At 46.3% G+C, this 19542-nt stretch overlaps 1 protein-coding gene across 1 annotated transcript in view; it reads left to right on the forward strand.

The window, feature by feature from the left end:
* The first annotated feature begins 1407 nt into the window (after positions 1–1407).
* The window catches only part of LOC142249531 (cytochrome P450 4B1-like), a 29496-nt gene continuing 11361 nt past the window's right edge, over positions 1408–19542 (forward strand). The window contains exons 1-3 of the mRNA XM_075321198.1: positions 1408–1732; positions 17781–17925; positions 18423–18467. Of these exons, the coding sequence (XP_075177313.1) occupies positions 1541–1732; positions 17781–17925; positions 18423–18467 (382 nt within the window). The 5' untranslated portion in view covers positions 1408–1540. The remainder of the gene's footprint in view (positions 1733–17780; positions 17926–18422; positions 18468–19542) is intronic.

Below are 19542 nucleotides of genomic sequence, written 5' to 3' on the forward strand. Positions count from 1 at the left end.
CCTATGTGATGTATGTGCAGTCAGCGTCACCTGTGATGTACGGTATATACAGCAGTTCGAATGTCTCCTATGTGATGTACCGTGTAAGACACCCCCGATAGTAAGACGTAGTGGGGGTTTTGGGGGGTCGGCTAATGTAAGACGTACCCCGAAAGTAAGACATAGTAAACGGAAAGCGTTATTTATTTATTTTTTTTTCTTCTTTACAGTACCGACTGAGCGCCCTGACATGCCGGCGGCCGAGCGCTCAGCTGAGAGCCGTCACATGCTGGTGGTCGGGCGCCCAGCCGAGCGCCCTGACACGCCGGCGGCCAAGCGCTCAGCTGAGTGCCCTGACATGCCGGTGGCCGAGCGCCCAGCTGAGCGCCCTGACATGCCGGCGGCCGAGCGCCCAGTTCTTCTTTACAGTACCGGCCGAGCGCCCAGCTGAGCGCCCTGACATGCCGGCGGCCGAGCGCTCAGCGGAGAGCCGTCACATGCCGGCGGTCGGGCGCCCAGCTGAGCGCCCTGACACGCCGGCGGCCGAGCGCCCAGCTGAGAGCTGTCACATGCCGGCGGTTGGGCGCTCAGCCGAACGCTCAGCCACCGAGAAATGTTGCAGTAATGTTGTCTGTGGTCCATCAGGACCACGGACAACATACAAAACCACGCAGCCTCAGTGCCCTCATGTGCAGCAATCGCGGCAAGTCCCCATACGGTACATTGCATGGAGACTTGCTGCGATTGCTGTGGGATTTGTTTCCAATATAAGACATACCCCGAAAGTAAGAGATAGTGGGACTTTTGGGGGGTAAAAAGAATGTAAGACACTGTCTTACTTTCGGGGAAACACGGTATGTGCCCCCAGCGTCTCCTGTGATGTATATACAGCTTCTATTATGTGATGTATATGATTTACCAATCTTATTATCACAAAGAGTTAACTGCGCTCCAGACCAAGACAAACCTGAAAAAGCAGTTGTGAGAAGAAACATGATTATTATCTCCGAACATCACAGCCGCACCAGAGAGAAGCCGCTCCGGCCGCCATAATAGGGGGGGGTTAATTGTTTGATCAACCATAGCAGGGTCATTTTCACATTGATAATTTACAATTTTATAACTATAAAACCTTGCTCCAAAAGAATATTTAAAAGAATGGATATCAGGTGACCTTCGCTGGCGCTCATCCTGAAAGCGTCACTTACACCCGCGATCATATATATATATATATAGCTTCTCTATTGTTTCATTGTATCTTTCATTCAATATAAAAGTCTATTGAGGTGGATGTACAGTAATTCCTGTAGATTGAGCAGATGGTCTATTCATTGCATCTTACGTTGCGTCCTGATATTTATTATTGGCCGGCTTGTAGGATTATGGGACGTGATGACACCATGATTGTGTATAGTAATGTGGCTGCTTTCTTCCTCTGCAGTCTTGTTTCCTGATCACCGGCGTCTGTTGTTGTGCCGGTGCACACACCTTCCTCGGATGTCAGTCCCCTCCTCTCTTCATTGCCCTTTGGACCAAGTATAACACAGAGCTAGATCCAGACATGGCTTCTTCCTCGCTGCCCTCGCTGTCCGCCCTGAGCCTCCCGGAGCTCCTGCACTGGGCAGCCTACCTGTGCGTCCTGTCCCTGGTCTACAAGGTCTCCAGTCTGTTCCTGAGAAAGCAGCAGCTGGAGCGGGCGTTCAGGGCTTTCCCGGGTCCTGCACGGCACTGGCTGTATGGTAATGTACATGTGGTAAGTGGTGTTCACTATAGTGTACTTTTTCGGTTTCTGTATTTTAGACAAATCACCAGAATACGCCGTCAAAAGTGACAGGATTTCGCTTTTACTTTACTCCCTCTACTCCCCCTTAGTATTCCAGGGAATCTGACAACAGGTTTTTTTCTATGTAAGCTGAAGGGTTCTATGCATGCTGTAAGGGTTAACACAGAAAGTTCAAGGATGCCTGTTTTGTCACAGTCCGATCCTTCTTTTATTTGCTGTTTTTATAAGTAGTAGGATCCTTATCATTACAGGACTAGAACCTCAAGTGCAGGGCAGTCTGACACACCGCCTTCTGTGATTGACACCACACTGTCAGTGTATAATCTCTATAGAGTGCCTGGCCTGAGCGGGGACAGCTCCCTGGGCTCAGCTACAAGACTAAGGGTATGTGCGCACGTTGCTTTTTACCTGCTTTTTACCTGCTTTTTTGCTGCTTTTTCTTCTGCGCTGTTTAATGCCAAAATGGATGTGTTCTTCTATTCAAGCAAAGTCTATGGGAATTTGGGTTTCTTGTTCACACTATGTTGTTCAAAATGCTGCCTTTTTGTGGCAGAACTTTGGTCAAAAACTCAGCTTTGCAGTGCAAAACCCAAATGGCAAAAACAATTGACATGTTGCTTCTTTGAAAAGCTGAGTTTTTGACCAAAGTTCTGCCACAAAAAGGCAGCATTTTGAACAACATAGTGTGAACAAGAAACCCAAATTCCCATAGACTTTGCTTGAATAGAAGAACACATCCATTTTGGCATTAAACAGCGCAGAAGAAAAAGCAGCAAAAAAGCAGGTAAAAAGCAACGTGCGCACATACCCTAAAGGCTGCTTTACATAGTACAACCGATTGTGCGATTTCACAATCGATCGTACCCGCCCCCGTCCTTTTTGCGTCACTGGCAAATCGCTGCCCGTGTCGCACAAAGTCAGTAACCCCTGTCACACATACTTACCTCTCGTGCGACCTCGCTGTGGGCGGCGAACGTTCACTTCCTGGAGTGGGAGGGACGTTCGGCGTCACAGCGACGTCACACGGCCGCCGGCCAATAGAAGCGGAGGGGCGGAGATGAGCGGGGCGTAAACATCCCGCCCACCTCCTTCCTTCACATAGCCGGCGGCGGCCGCGTGACGCAGGTGAGCTGCTGTTCATCGTTCATCGTTCCCGGGGTGTCACACGGAGCGACGTGTGCTACCCCGGAAACGATGAACAACTAAATTAAACGATATTATGGAACCTAACGAGCAGTACCCGACACGATTTGTGAGCGATACTGCGTTGCTAGGAGGTGTCACACAGGCCGGCATCGCCAGCGATGAAGGATGTGCGTCACAAAAAACATGACCCCGATGATCTATCGCACGATAGATTGTCTGGTGTAAAGCAGCCTTTAGGCTTTGTGCGCACTAGAACTGTGAAGTTTCTCAAGAAAATTTCTTGAGAAACTTCTGGGAGTGGAAGATTTCCGGACCTCCGGAAAAAATCCGCACCAAATACGCGGCAAATCCGCATGCGGATTAGCCGCGATTTTCCCGCAGGTTGTTCCCTGCGGCTTTTGCAGGCTGTACTGCCGAAATCCGCAGGGTACCTGCGGAAAATAATTGACATGCTCATTTTCTCAAGAAATTTTCTCAAGAAATTCTTCTCGAGGAAATTTCTTGAGAAAAATCCGCAGTGTGCGCACAGCTATTTTTTTTTCACATAGGATTTACTGGGAAATGTCTGCACAAAGATTGCAGACATTTCTCAAGAAATTTCCGCGGGTAAATCCGCGGGTAAAACGCACTAGTGCGCACATAGCCTAAAGCCGCAAATTCAGATTGTGTCGTAACGGCTGCTGCCAGTAATCTAAGTGATATATCGTTGGATTCAGAATCTCTTTGCCTACATTACGTTGCTCTCAGATGAGGTAGCAAAAACCTGCTGACAGATTCCTTTTAAGCCCATAAGGTTTAAGAGATATTGGCTTTTTTATTTTATCTACTCAATATTCAGATTTTTGTGGTATTTATCAAGGGGCCATTGCTCACAGGATTCTCTGTCTTCATGGTGCTCTGCATAATTATTCTGTGAGCAACGCCGCCCTTGATAAAATATTAACATGTTTATGCACTATATACCCTGCCTTGACCGCCTTTTTTGTGTATTAATCCTAATGGCATGCTTAAATAAAATCTTTATAAACCCTGTTTTTAATATGCTGATTAGGCTTTTGACTAGTCGATGGGGCATTAGTTTCCCCAGACTAGTCGGCCCTATCAGCATGTTATCACACCCCTGTGGGCATGATAACATGATTCGCAAGAGTCGGCGTAGTCTTCAGCGCTCTCTGCAAGCCTTACGCATGCGTGCAGCTTTCTTCTCATCATTGTGCCTATGAAGCCGGGTGTACTCTTCCCGGCTTCATAGCAGGTCCGGAAGCAAAGGAGCCCCATTGACTAGTCAAAAGCCCAATTAGCATATTAAAAACAGAGTTTATAAAGACTTTATGTAAACATGCAATTAGCATTAAAGAACAATAAAGGGCTGGGTAGGCAGGGTATTTAGTAATAAATGTGCAAATATTGGTGGTTTGGAGGGAATATGGGGATCTATGGAAGATTTAGGGCTATGCTGTAAATATCTAATGTTGCAGGGTCTGTTATACCGGCTGTACCTGTTGTGACATTCAGTTGTTCCAAATGCAATGTTGTTACATAGTTACATAGGTTGAAAAAAAGACTTATGTCCTTCACGTTCAACTTTTTTCCACCATTATACATTCTTTGTGTTATGAACATATAAACAGTCACACAAACTGGAAAAGGGAAAGGGGGCCGCACCGAACAGGTCCCTGTACAGACTAAAGACCCCAGCCGCACAACTAACAGCTCCGCTAAAGACCAAGCTCCCTAAATGGCCATCAAGAGGTTTCTCGTGCCTCCTAAGGGACCTGACGGGAGGCCACGAAACACTGAACTGAAGGAGACATAAATACAAAACTGAAAGAGATACAAATAAGATGAAAGGATAAAGGGGCAGGAAAACACATACACAACAGCGGACACTCACTCTTCCAAGGAAAATACTAAATTTAAAGAACTGGAGAGATCCCAGGAACAGGTTCACATACAGCTATAGCCAGCAAAGAAGGCTGGTGCAGAGTAAGTATAAATAGCCCAACCCAAGCTGGGATAGGACGGAAAGAAAAGCAAGGCAAGAAAAGCTAAAGAGAACCATCAGCATTCGGACATAGACAGACCAAGCTGTGGCTCAGGAGAAAAGGCAACCAACCACACACCAAAATGTCACCAGATAGAGTCACGAGACTGAGGCATGACACTTTGCCATTAAATTATTTACAATACAAAATGCCATTTTTGCTGAGGAAAGCATCCAATTCTTTTTTTAACCCCTTCACGACCAGTCGATTTTGCTCTTTCCTTTTATTTATTTTTTGCCACCCTTCTTCCGAGAGCCGTAACTTTTTTTTTTTTTCCTCAATATTTCAATTCAATATAGCCATGTGAGGGTTTGTATTTTTGCGAAATTAGTTATACTTTTAAATGGAACCATGAGTATTACCATATAGTGGACTGGAAAATGGCAAAAAAATTCCAAATGAAGAAAAATTGCAAAAAAAATGTGCGATTGCACAATAGTTTTTGAGATTTTATTCAATATGTTCACTATATGGTTAAACACATGTGTTGGAGGGATGCCTGAGGTCGATGCGAGTTCGTAGACACCAAACTTTTATAGGTTTACTTTTATCTAAGTGGTTAAAAAAAATTAGCATGCTGTCAAAATAAAGTGGCGCACGTTTTCCGCCAGTTTCCGCAACCTGTAGCATTCTCATTCCTTTCTCGCCTTTTCATTGGGGGACACAGACAGTGGGTATTATGGTGTCTCCAGGGAGGCTTGACACTAGATTTGCAAAAGTGTTAGCTCCTCCTCCCACAGCATATAACCCCAGCTAGGCGGGAACTAGCTCAGTTTTTTCCTAGTGTCAGCAGGGAGGCTGACATGTCTGGACTGAGCTCCACCAGAGGTGCCTCAGGCCAGCTTATTTTTACTTTTTATTTTGTTTTTCTTTTCTTATTCATTCTATTTTTGATAGGGGCAATACCAGGGTGCCCTGCCACCCCCGTTCCCCCCCGTGTACGGGCAGAGGAAACCTGGCGTGCACAAGCGGTCAGTCTTCCCTCGTGCCCAAGTGGTCGGGTCTGCGTACCCCTCCAGGCTCCCTGGAAGCACCTCACACCAAGGTAGCTCCAGAGGGCTAGCAGAGCCGAGGACCTGCTTCAGCCTTGAGCCGAATTTGCGTCCCCGAGATCCCCACATCCCAGGACCGACGCGTCTTCAGACGGAGCCAGGAGCAGGTAGGGAGATGACGAGTCAGTCCCCTGCATCCAAACCGCCGCCTGGAAAGGCGCCGGTGGGGCGATGCAGGCCGTGATCCCGGGGAAGCATCATTAATTTAGCTCCCGGCTTCGGCCTGCATTCTAGCAACGCCCCCTCTCACTGCTCTAGAAGCCGCTCCCTCAAGTGGGCCGTCTCTCCCCTCCATGCTGCCAGAGAACACTGGACGCCATTACATGTGGGGAGCAGACACGGGTGAGATCGCCTCCTTGGTTCTGCGATTCTGCAGCACTATATACCGCTCTGCTCAGTGGTATATCGCTGTCTTTCTAGCGGTGTGTGTCTGCTGGCTGGCGGTGTATATCAGCTTTTAGCAGTATATACTAACTGTGCCTGTAGGTATATACCGACTGTTTGACAGGATGTGCTACTTTACGCGGTATACACCGGCTCTGCATAGCAGTCATTTATAATACTGCTGGCAGCTCCTCACCCACAGCAGTCCCTTTATAATACTGAAGCAGGAGAGAAGCAAAGTCCTGCACCACCGCAGATTACCTGCAATATCGCTTGCGGTACCGCCTGTGCCTGTGCTCGGGTGGAGAGCCTGGAGGGTCCGACAATCCAAAAACGGGGTGCTGGTCATAAAACAAAGTCCATTGATGAAGCGTGAGAGTAGAAAGAGACCGCACTCAATCCGCTGTGAAGGATTTCTTTATTCAAACACGTGCAGAGTGGAGGGCTGGAGACACACTGTGAGCTGGCTCCTCAAGAATGGACGACAGCTGTTTCGCCCAAATTGGGCTTCCACAGGTCCACATGTGGAGCCACGGCTACACCCCTTTTAAAGGAGTGCTCACAGATTGCCCCAGACCACATAAAAACAAATAGGAGATTTGTGTATGCATATAAAATACATGTATCCATTTCCATGCATGAATTTACAACAAATTTTAAACATGTAAAAGAACACACTTGAATAAAATGAAGCAATGGGTGATAGACAGGCAGAACTGTCATAGGAACACGGATATCAAACATGTAAAAGAACACACCTGAATAAAATGAAGCAAAGGGTAACAGACAGGCAGAACTATCATAGGAACACAGATAGATCCACACGATCGTTTAAACCTTGCGGGCCCTGTGCCCCCTAATTAATAATTAACCTAGCCTCCTCTTGTAGCAACAATTTGTGCAGGTCGCCCCCCTTCAAAGGGAGGGAGACCTTTTTGAGGCCGGCAGGTGACCCCGACGTTTTGCGTTTTGCCGGCCTCAAAAAGGTCTCCCTCCCTTTGAAGGGGGGCGACCTGCACAAATTGTTGCTACAAGAGGAGGCTAGGTTAATTATTAATTATGGGGCACAGGGCCCGCAAGGTTTAAACGATCGTGTGGATCTATCTGTGTTCCTATGATAGTTCTGCCTGTCTGTTACCCTTTGCTTCATTTTATTCAGGTGTGTTCTTTTACATGTTTGATATCCGTGTTCCTATGACAGTTCTGCCTGTCTATCACCCATTGCTTCATTTTATTCAAGTGTGTTCTTTTACATGTTTAAAATTTGTTGTAAATTCATGCATGGAAATGGATACATGTATTTTATATGCATACACAAATCTCCTATTTGTTTTTATGTGGTCTGGGGCAATCTGTGAGCACTCCTTTAAAAGGGGTGTAGCCGTGGCTCCACATGTGGACCTGTGGAAGCCCAATTTGGGCGAAACAGCTGTCGTCCATTCTTGAGGAGCCAGCTCACAGTGTGTCTCCAGCCCTCCACTCTGCACGTGTTTGAATAAAGAAATCCTTCACAGCGGATTGAGTGCGGTCTCTTTCTACTCTCACCCTTTATAATACTGCTAGAGGCTCACTGTACTTATTGTGGAACTGTTGCTGACATGCGTAACCGCAAGGGTGATAAAGCTTCCCAGGCGTCCTCTATGGACCTGTACTATGCTTGTACCACCTGTGGACGCTCGTTTTCTAATGGCCGAAGCTATCCACTATGCCGGGGCTGCGATGCCCCTACTACCGTGTCACAACAGCCTCCGCTGCCGGACCAGGAGGTCGTGCAGTCTGTGGATTTGGCTGCGGCCACTATCCAGGCAGTACCCCAGTCTGATGACGTTATTCCTGCCTAGGCTCTTCTAATGTCTAAGAGGTTAGATGACCTGGCCACTCAGATATCCCAGCCTTCCACAGGCTCCCCCAGGGGAGCCCGCCTTCGTCTAGTGTCTCGTTCCCAGTATGTAAAAAGGCTGTCTCCAAAAGGCGGCATTGCGACCGTTACGCCTCGTCCGACTCGGACAATGATCAGTCTGACTCAGGTTCCGTGACCTTTAGTAGTCACGATTCCCAAGACTCTGACTCTGGTTCAGATGTCCCTTCTGAGTCTAGACATATGGAAGACACATTAATTTCGGCTGTCAATCACTCTGTCGATTTCTGATCAGCCTTCGGACCCGACTTCTCAGTCGGCAATCAAGCGGGCCAAGAAGCCTCCTAAGTCCTTTGCCCAGGATCCGATTTTTCATCAAATCATATCTAAACAGTGGGATCACCCTGATAGGAGGTTTAATAAAGAATCCTCCTCTTCATTCGCTTAACCTTTTCCATCGGAACTGGTTAAGCTTTGGTCAGTACCCCCCGTTGTGGATCCGCCAGTATCCAGGGTGGCTAAACACACGGTTATGTGTGTCTCAGACACCGCGTCTCTCAAGGACTCGATCGACCGCGCAGTTGATGCTGCGGTCAAATCTATTTTCCAGGCTTCAGGCTCCTCTCTGCGCCCCGTTTGCCTTGACATGGGTGGCGAGAGCTATGAGTGTGTGGAGTAGGAACTTGCGCAAGTTGCTTCGCTCTTGCAATAGTCCTTCAGAGGCTCTTGAGATCCTTGATTTGTTCTCTCTAGCCTCTAATTACTTGCTTCACGGCTCCTTAGATGCAGCTAGTTTGTCAGCCCTAACGGCAGCCAACGCTGTTTTTGCCTGCAGAGTCCTGTGGCTAAAGATATGGAATGCAGACAGTGCCTCCAAGAAATCCCTGTCCACACTCCCCTTCCAGGGTCTTCGTCTGTTTGGAGAATCCCTGGACAAGCTTATATCTGAGATGACGGGTGGTAAAAGTACCATTCTACCACAAAAGCGGCCTGTATCCAAAAATTTTAAAAAATCTTCTTGGCGCAGGCAGTCCTTTCGGCACGCCCCCAAAAACCATCACAGGGGTCGTCGCAACACTCAGATCGGGGATCTGGTCCCTCAAGGGACTTTTCCTGGCGTTCCCACTTCAGGCAATCTAAACCCAAGGGACCTCGCCCTGCGAAAGCCCCTTCAGCATGACGCCGGGTACCCCTCAGAGCCGACTCCTGTTGGAGGGCGGCTTCTGCTTTTTCGGGATATCTGGCTAGACCATACTCAGGATGCTTGGGTTTGAGAAATCGTCACCTCAGGTTACAAGATCGATTTCCATTCCCTACCGGCCAACAGGTTTCTGCGTTCTCGGCTTCCAAAGTCCACAACGCAAAGCCAGGCCTTTTGTCAGGCCATAGCCTCTGTGCAAAAAGGAAACGTTATCATTCCAGTGCCCCTGGAACGGCACGGCAAAGGTTTCTATTCAAACCTCTTTGTCGTCACCAAAAAAGATGGCTCTGTCTGGACCTCAAAAGGCTAAACAGGTCCGTACGGATTTGGACCTTCCGAATGGAGTCATTGAGAGTAGTACTAGCTGCTATGTAACCGGGAGAATTCCTAGCTTCCATCGACATTCAAGATGCTTATTTACACATTCTCATATGTGTATCGCATCAACGGTTCCTTCGTTTTGCCATAGGACACCGTCATTTCCAATTCAGGGCCCTTCCCTTTGGACTGGCTACTGCGCCTCGGGTCTTCACAAAGGTCATGGCAGCCGTCATGTCTATTTTACACTCCAGAGGCGTCCTGGTCATTTCCTATTTGGACGACCTACTTATCAAAGGGAGCTCTCTTCAAGTTTGCTCAGAAAGCGTGCAAATTTGCCCAGACACGCTCTCAAGGCTAGGGTGGCTTCTCAACTTCAACAAGTCATCCCTCATTCCTCATCAGCGCATCACCTTTTTAGGTATGCTGATAGACACGGTTCAGGCCCAGGGTTTTTCTTCCAGAAGACAAGAGGTCTTCCCTGATCCGGGCCGCCCAATCCCTCCGCTCCCGCCGTTACACATCCCTCCAGAGTGGGATGAGAGTGTTTGGCAAGATGGTAGCAGTCATGGAAGCCGTGTCGTTTGCCCAATTCCATTTGCGCCCATTACAACTGGATCTTCTGTCCTCTTGGGACAAGAATCCAGCCTCTCTAGACCGGTCAGTCCGCTTATCTCGGACTGCGCTCAGCTCCCTCGTCTGGTGGACTCAGGTCTCATCCCTATCTCAGGGGAAGTCCTTCCGCCCTGTCCACTGGCACGTAGTCACGACAGATGCCAGCCTGTTAGGCTGGGGGGGCGGTGTTTCTCTAGCACACTGCTCACGGACGCTGGTCTCACCCCGAGCGATCCCTTCATATCAACGTTCTGGAGATCAGGGCCATATTTCTGGCCCTTCAGACGTTTCAACCCTTTCTTCTGGGTCTCCCGGTTCGGGTCCAGTCAGACAATGCCACGGCTGTGGCTTACGTCAACCGTCAGGGAGGAACTCGCAGCAGGGCAGCGATGAAAGAAGTCTCCAGGATTCTTCTTTGGGCAGAGATGCACTATATGCACCATTATTTCAGCTGTCCATATTCCGGGGATAGACAACTGGGCCGCAGACTTTCTCAGCAGGCAAGGTCTAGTGGCAGGGGAATGGTCCCTCCACGACGAGGTGTTCCATCAGATCACTCTTCGTTGGGGGCTCCCAGATGTGGACCTCATGGCGTCTTGGCTAAGCACCAAAGTACATCCCTTCGTATCCCGGTCGAGAGACCCGCTAGCGCTCGGCTCCGACGCTCTAGTCCTCCCGTGGTCGCAGTTTCGACTGCCATATGTTTTACTTCCGTTCCCTCTCATTCCGAGAGTAATCAAGAAAATCAAAGCGGAGGGAATCCCGATGATCCTCGTGGCTCCGGACTGGCCCAGAAGAGCCTGGTTTCCAGAGCTCCTCCACCTTCTCGGTGACACTCCCTGGCGTCTTCCCAACCGCCCGGATCTTCTGTCGCAAGGTCCAATATTCCACCAGAATACAGCACAGCTGCATTTGACGGCGTGGCGCTTGAATCCTTGATTCTAGACAAATCGCGTCTTTCTTCCAGGGTAGGTCATACCATGCTTAATGCTCGCAAGCCTTCCTCCGCCAGCATTTATCACAGGACCTGGAAGACCTATCTGTCCTGGTGTGACTGTCATAATCGGTCACCCCTGACCTTTTCAATCCCTAATGTTCTTGCCTTTTTGCAAGATGGTCTGGACTCGGGTCTTGCTCTCAATACCCTTAAAGGACAAGTTTCTGCCTTGTCAATTTTTTTTCCAGAAGCAGCTGGCTTCTCGCCCTCAGGTCCGTACCTTTCTTCAAGGGGTGGCGCATTTGGTCCCCCCTTATCGTCACCCCTTAGATCGCTGGGATCTGAATTTGGTTCTCGGAGCTCTTCAGCTTCCCCCTTTCGAACCCTTGAGAGAAATCTCTCTTCAACGGCTGTCTTGGAAAGTTGCCTTTTTAGTCGCTATTACGTCTATCAGGCGAGTGTCCGAACTGGCAGCTCTGTCCTGTCGCTCACCTTACCTGATATTCCATCATAAGGTGGTCCTTCGGCCTTCCCCCGCCTTCCTTCCGAAGGTCGTATCCTCTTTCCACCTGAACGAGGACATTGTGTTGCTGTCATTCTGCCCGGCTCCGGTCCACTCCTTTGAGAAAGCCCTTCACACTCTCGATCTTGTCAGGGCTCTGCGGATCTACATCTCCAGAACAGCGCCGTTGCGCAAGTCCGATGCCCTTTTCGTCCTCTCAGAAGGACACAAAAAGGGCGAGCGGGCTTCCAAATCCACAATTTCTCGATGGATCAGGACTGCCATCTGTGAAACTTACAAAGCACGAGGTGTCGTTCCCCCTCAATCTGTGCGGGCCCACTCTAAGCGAGCAGTGGGTGCCTCCTGGGCTATCCGTCATCAGGCTTCGGCGGCCCAACTTTGCAAGGCCGCTACCTGCTGCAGTGTGCACACGTTTACAAAATTCTACACAGTGCATACGCATGCCTCCGCGGATGCTGCTCTTGGAAGACAAGTCCTTCAGGCGGCAGTGGCCCATTTATAAGTGGCCACTGCTCGATTTGTTGACAGTGTTGATATGTGTTCACTGCAGTTGCAGTTGTTAGTCAGCTCTTAGTCTGATGTTATACACTGTTAATAGTTCAGTTCCCACCCAGGGACTGCTTTGGGACGTCCCACTGTCTGTGTCCCCCAATGAAAAGGCGAGAAAGGAAATAACATTTTTGTGTACTCACCGTAAAATGTCTTCCTTGGAGCCTTTCATTGGGGGACACAGCTCCCGCCCTTCTGGTTTTGGTTGTCCTTCTCCTACTGCTTTACACCAAACTGAGCTAGTTCCCGCCTAGCTGGGGTTATATGCTGTGGAGGAGGAGCTAACACTTTTTGCAAATCTAGTGTCAAGCCTCCCTGGAGACACCATAATACCCACTGTCTGTGTCCCCCAATGAAAGGCTCCAAGAAAGACATTTTACGGTGAGTACACAAAAATGTCATTTTTTCAGGATGTGTATCTCAGTGATGGCTTATTTTTTGTGTTTCGAGCTGATGTTTTAATGATACCATTTTTGCGCAAATGCTACTTTTTCATATCATCATATTGGTACTCATTTCCTAAAAGGCTGCTATAGCCACATGTAATTGCAAAATTTCCTAGAAAAAGGGGTTGTGATGAGGCAGCATCTCTCCACGTGTGCGGGAGTGAACTATTTTTTAGTTATCCCAGATGTGCTATTCTTTTGTTCTGCAAGTCGAGGGACATGAGCCATTGTTTCATGTGAGACTGTCCGGTGCCCCCTTTTGTCTGTTAATTTGTGGAAAGCCTGCTGGTTGTGGATAGCATCAGCCCCTACAGTATTCTAGACTACTTGATTCAGCTCAATTATGCAGTCAGATTGAACTAGCAACCACTGAGAGAACAGCCATCTGTCACCAGTCCTGTGGGGCATAATGCATGGGGAGCTGTGGAGCTGAGAGATCTAAAAAGGGACCTGTCTCGGTCATCCATGTGATTCTACAGGATCTCAGCCAAGGGACCATGGTTCCAGCTAATGGATTACAGAACTGCTACATTGCCCAACACTAAGCCAACAAATTCATTTGGAGAACCCAGGTTGGGGCAATTCAGTAACCTGGCCACATATCTTGCTGTGCTTGGTCGGTTTCCTAAGCTTGCCACTACCTTCTCTCAGTCGGTGTCCGCCAAAAGTGGAGTGAGGCTGGCCATTTTAACGGCAATCGTGGTAATCTCACTGACCGCCATCGGAAGTCATGTGACGTGATCACGTGAATCCGATGGTTGTCATGGTAGCACAGAGTCATGTGATGACTCCTGTAGCTCACATGACTCAGGTCCTTTAACCAGCAGCCAAGTACTGCAGGTTTCAAGAGATGAGCATTTCTCCCGGTCTGAGCGGTGATACTCTGATCAGAATGAACAGCTGATCCTTATAGCCCCCTAGGGGGACTAGTAAAATAAGATAAAAAAAAACTGTTACAAAAAAAAGTTTTGAAAAATTAAAAAAAAATAAAAAAAAATCTAAAGGTTCAAATCATCCCCCATTCACCCCATTGAAAATTAGAGGGTTAAAAAAAAATAAAATATACTCATATTTGGTATCACTGCGTTCAGAAATTCCCGATCTATAAAAATATAACACAAATTAATCTGATGGGTAAACTGCGTAGCAACAAAAAAATTCCAAATGTCAAAATCACGTTTTTTAGTAGCCACAAATTTTGTGCAAAATGCAATAACAGGCGTTCAAAACGTATCATCGGCGCAAAAATTGTACCGTTAAAACGTCAGCCTGAGACACAAAAAGTAAGCTGTCACTGAGCCATAGAGCCCGAAAAATTAGAATGCTACAGGTCATGGAAAATGGCGCAAACATGAGCAGAACATGACTAAGACCTAACGTCGAAACGCATAGTGCTCACTGAGATCTATATCATGAGCTGTTATGCTGGATTTTAAGAATTTTCTAATAGTGGAGTATTTTTATTGGACAGCGCTGGAATTTTTTCTTTCTAACTTTCTACCTGGTGGCCAGACCATTCCATGCGCAGGACATTATATTTAACAGCAATCAGCTGATCGGTGAGCTGGACTTATTTCCTTTTTGTACAGTGGCCAGTGGCATGTAAAAGTTTGTGCACCCCTGGTCAAAATTAGTGTTATTGTGAACAGTTAAGCAAGTTGAAGATGAAATGATCTCTAAATGGCATAAAGTTAACCCCTTAACGAACCATGACGTACTAGGTACGTCATGAATCGTGTGCCGGTAAGCCCCGCCGGCAGGCGGCCGCGATCCGCGCACATATCAGCTGTTATCAACAGCTGACATGTGTGCCTGCTAGCCGCGGGTGGAATCGCTTCCACCTGCGGCCATTAACCCCTTACATTTTGCTGCCAAAATCTGGCAGCGATATGTATATGGGCGCCGCCATGACAGTCACTTACCCCGCCCCCACCGGAAGTCACGTGACATGATCACGTGACTTTCGGTGGTTGCCATGGTAGCACAGGGTCATGTGATGACGCCTGTAGCTAACATGACTCACTTCCTCTCAATGCCGGAATACAGCCGGCATTGAAAGTGAAGCAGCAAATCTGCAGTTCTCAGCTCTGTAGCTGAGATCTGCAGATAGTGCAGAGCGATCGGATTGCTGATTGCTATAGCCCCCTAGGGGGACTAGTAAAATAAAAAAAAAGTAAAAAAAAAGTTTAAAAAAATTAAAAAAAATAAAAAAAACCTAAAAGTTCAAATCACCCCCCTTTCATCCCATTGAAAATTAAAGGGTTAAAAAAATACAAAATACACACATATTTGGTATCGCCACGTTCAGAAATGCCCGATCTATCAAAATATAAAATCAATGAATCTGATCAGTAAATGGCGTAGCGGCAAAAAAATTCCAAACGCCGAAATTACGTTTTTTGGTCGCCGCAAATTTTGCGCACAATGCAATAACAGACGATCAAAACGTAGCATCTGCGCAAAAATGGTACCGTTAAAAATGTCAGGTCGAGACGCAAAAAATAAGCCATCACTGAGCCTCAGATCCTGAAAAATGAGAACGCTACGGGTTTTGGAAAATGGCGCAAAATGTGCGCCACGTTTTTTGGACAAGCTTGTGAATTTTTTTTAACCCCTTAGATGCAAGTAAACCTATGCATGTTTGGTGTCTACAAACTCGCACCGACCTGAGGCATCACAACAACTCATCAGTTTTACCATATAGTGAACACAGTGAATAAAATATCCCAAAAACTATTGTACGATCACACTTTTTTTGCAATTTTTCCGCACTTGGAATTTTTTTGCCGTTTTCCAGTACACCATGTGATAAAACGTATGGTTTCATTTAAAAGTACAACTCGTCCCGCAAAAAACAAGCCCTAATATGGCAAGATTGATGGAAAAATAAAAAAGTTACGCGCCTCGGAAGAAGGGGAGCAAAAAACAAAAACGCAAAAACGGAAAGTGCCTTTTACATTTTAAAAATTACAAAAAGGAAAATGGGCCGATGCAAAAGTTTAGGCCCCCTTAGAGATTTATGTGCTCAGATAACTTTGACCAAGATTTCAGACCTTATTTAGCCTGTTAGGCTTATAGCTTGTTCACTATCATCATTAGGAAATGCCAGGGGATGCAAATTTCATAGCTTTATAAAAACCAAGCCTCCTTTAACCTTGTGCCAAAAAAACAGCAGCCATGGCTTCTTCTAAGCAGCTGCCTAGCACTCTGAAAATGGTGGAGGCTCACAAAGCAGGAGAAAGCTATAAGAAGATAACAATGTGTTTTCAAGTTGCCCTTTCCTCAGTTTGAAATGTAATTAAGAAATGTCAGTTACAAGGAAGAGTAGAGGTCAAGACAAGGTCTGGAAAACCAAGCAAAATTTCTGTGAGAGCTGCTCGTAGGATTGCTAGAGAGGCAAATCAGAACCCCTGATTGACTGCAAAAGACCTTCAGGAAGATTTAGCAGACTCTGGAGTTGTGGTACATTGTTCTACTGTTCAGAGACATCTGTACAAATATGGCCTTCATGGAAGAGTCATCAGAACAAAACCTCTCTTGCATTTTTACCATAGAATTCAGCGTCAGAAGTATGCAAAAGAACATGTAAAGAAGATGATGTATTTTGGAAACAAGTCCTGTGAAGTGATGAGGTTAAAAAAATAACTCTTTGGCCACAATGATTGATGTGGAGAAAAAAGGACACAGAATTTCAAGAAAAGAGTATCTCATCAACCATTAACCATGGGGGTGGATCAATCATGTGGTGGGGTTCTGCCGCAGCCAATGGCATGGAGAACATTTTACGGGTAGAAAAAAGAATGGATTAAATGAAATTTCAACTAATTCTTGATGCAAACATAACGCTATATGTAAAAAATCTGAAGTTGAAAAGAGGGTGGATTCCACAAATGGATATTATCCTAAACACATGTAAAAATCCATAATAGACGACCTCAAAAGGTGCAAGCTGAAGGTTTTACAATGGCCCCTGATCTGAACATCATTGAAAATCTGTGGCCAAACCTCAAAAGAGCAGAGCATGCAAGACGACTCAGGAATCTCACAGAACTGGAAGACGTCTCCAAGTAAGAATGGATGAAAATCTCTCAAATAAGAATTCAAACACTCTTGCCTGGCTACAAAAAGCGTTTATAAGCTATGATACTTGCCAAAGGGGGTACTAACTGTGTAGGGTGCCCAAACTTTTCAGTCGACCCATTTTCCATTTTTGTTAATTTAAAAATGCAAAACATGAATATATATAATATATATATATTCCCCTAAAAATACAAAGGAAAGGTGTCATCATTAACTTCATGCCTTTCAGAGATCATTTAATCTTCAACTTGCTTAGCTGTTCACAATAACAGTAATTTTGACTAGGGGTGCCCAAACCTTTTCATGCCACTGTATCTTTAATCATTCCCCCTTTTATTGTGGACACTTCGGGGCATGAAACCGGGCAGGCCACCCGTGACATCCCAGACCCAACATCACCAGGCCCGGCGACGAGTGATAGCGAGAGCACCCCCCTTCTGACCCCGGGGTGCCACACTGGACTGTGATGAGCGGTGAAACACTGACCACAGCCCAGTCACTCAGGAAGACTGGGGCCGCCTCAGTGTTGTCAGGTCAACTGGAAGTTGACCTGACATCACCGGATCTCAGAGGTAACGGAGATCGGGGGCGGGGGTCACTTCATGGGGATGAGCGGACTGCAAAAGCGCCACGCACAGGCAGAATTGTCTGAACAAGGTATTTGACAAAAGCCTTCCCTATCAGTTCTACAGAGAATATATGGGCCCTTTACAGTCCAATAACTCATCATGATGCACAACTCCACCTTCTTTGGCGGTAGACGCTTTTACCTCCTAGACCCCTGTGGAGCTACACAAGTTGGACCTGATGGATAATAGTAGGACCATCATAAGTCATAGCTGAAATATTTTTTCTTTTTAACAGTTCAAACAAGATGGGACTGACTTCGACGTTGTGAATGGTTACGCAAAACAATATGACTGCGCTTTTCCCTTGTGGCTTGGAAATTTCTTTGCCTCCCTGTTTGTCTTTCATCCCGACTATGTGAAGGCCATTCTCTCCAGGCAAGGTGAGGAGCAATGCTCATTTCTTAATGTTTACATTTTACTTATTATTGTATTTATCACATATTTTTTTTTTTTTTTTGGTATATGTTTTAATGGTTTATTAACCTTTTTAGGATGTTTTCTTTTTTTCATAAATCAACAGCACAAAGGAAGATAACATTTGCTAAATATTAGACTGGGAAATATATTTTTATAGTACATCAGTCATTAATTATTGACTTTTAAAAACTGCTAAAATCTGTCTACAGAGCAGTCTTCAATGAAGAATAAAATGTCACCACTTAAAAAAAAGTTCTATAGAGATCAGAGGGGAGAGACGCATCCGAAATAGAGCTATTCCTCATGTAGATTCATGACAAGTTTTTCTGTTGAATTTTTTTGTGACTTTTTCTCATGTTATTCGAGGTGACCCGCAGTGCCCCTGTTTATGCTCATTAGAGTTGTACACCTTGTCAGTTTAAATGTATACATATCCTAAATTCACATTTTTTTTTTATAGATCCAAAGGACAACTTTGCCTATCACTTCATAACCCCATGGATCGGTACGTAACAAGAATGATCAAACTGTGTAATATCTAAAGGAAACCTTCATATTACACTTTCAGGCTGCCATGATTGTGTTTCTAAAATACCGCTTGATGGAGGGTGAAAAAAGTAATCAACAATGTTCTGAGCCAAGCGGAGGGCTATTTTCTGTGTGTGCTATATTCTGATATTTTAAAGGCGTCTTCAACTCATTTTCCACCCACCAGTTCAACTTTTCAGCCATTTAAACTACAGTATATACCCTGTTTCCACAAAAATAAGACCTACCCCAATAATAAGCTCTGGTAAGATTTTTGGGGCTTTTTTGAGTATACTTAAAATATAAGCCCTACTCTGAAAATAAGCCCTAGCTGATTCCTTTTGGACGTTTCTGCTTTCTTTTGGGGATGTTTGCTTTCTTTTGGGGTTTCTGATTTCTTTTGGAGGTGTCTGCCTTCTTTGATGAAGAGTCCTTCTGTATTTTTTTAACTTTGTTAGCTGCTTAAACACTTCCTTATGAAAGCAGACATCCCCGAAAGAGAGCAGACCTCCCCGAAAGAAAGCAGACCTCCCCGAAAGAAAGCAGACCTCCCCGAAAGAAAGCAGACCTCCCCGAAAGAAAGCAGACCTCCCCGAAAGAAAGCAGACCTCCCCGAAAGAAAGCAGACATCCCCGAAAGAAAGCAGACATCTCCAAAAGAAATGCACTGACTAGACCCCAAACAATTACAGTTGGCAGATGCTTCCTTATGAAAGCAGACATCCCCAAAAGAAAGCAGAATCTCCCAAAAGAAAGCAGACATCCCCAAAAGAAAGCAGACATCCCCGAAAGAAAGCAGACATCCCCGAAAGAAAGCAGACCTCCCCGAAAGAAAGCAGACCTCCCCGAAAGAAAGCAGACCTCCCCGAAAGAAAGCAGACCTCCCCGAAAGAAAGCAGACCTCACCGAAAGAAAGCAGACATCCCCAAAAGAAATGCACTGACTAGACCCCAAACAATTACAGTTGGCAGATGCTCAGGGTGAATGGGCTCTCACACAGAGATCCGCGTCGCTTTCAGGTTCCTATGATAAATATCTTCCCTACTTTGACCT

Source organism: Anomaloglossus baeobatrachus, chromosome 8, assembly GCF_048569485.1.
Source record: "Anomaloglossus baeobatrachus isolate aAnoBae1 chromosome 8, aAnoBae1.hap1, whole genome shotgun sequence".
NCBI lineage: Eukaryota > Metazoa > Chordata > Amphibia > Anura > Aromobatidae > Anomaloglossus > Anomaloglossus baeobatrachus.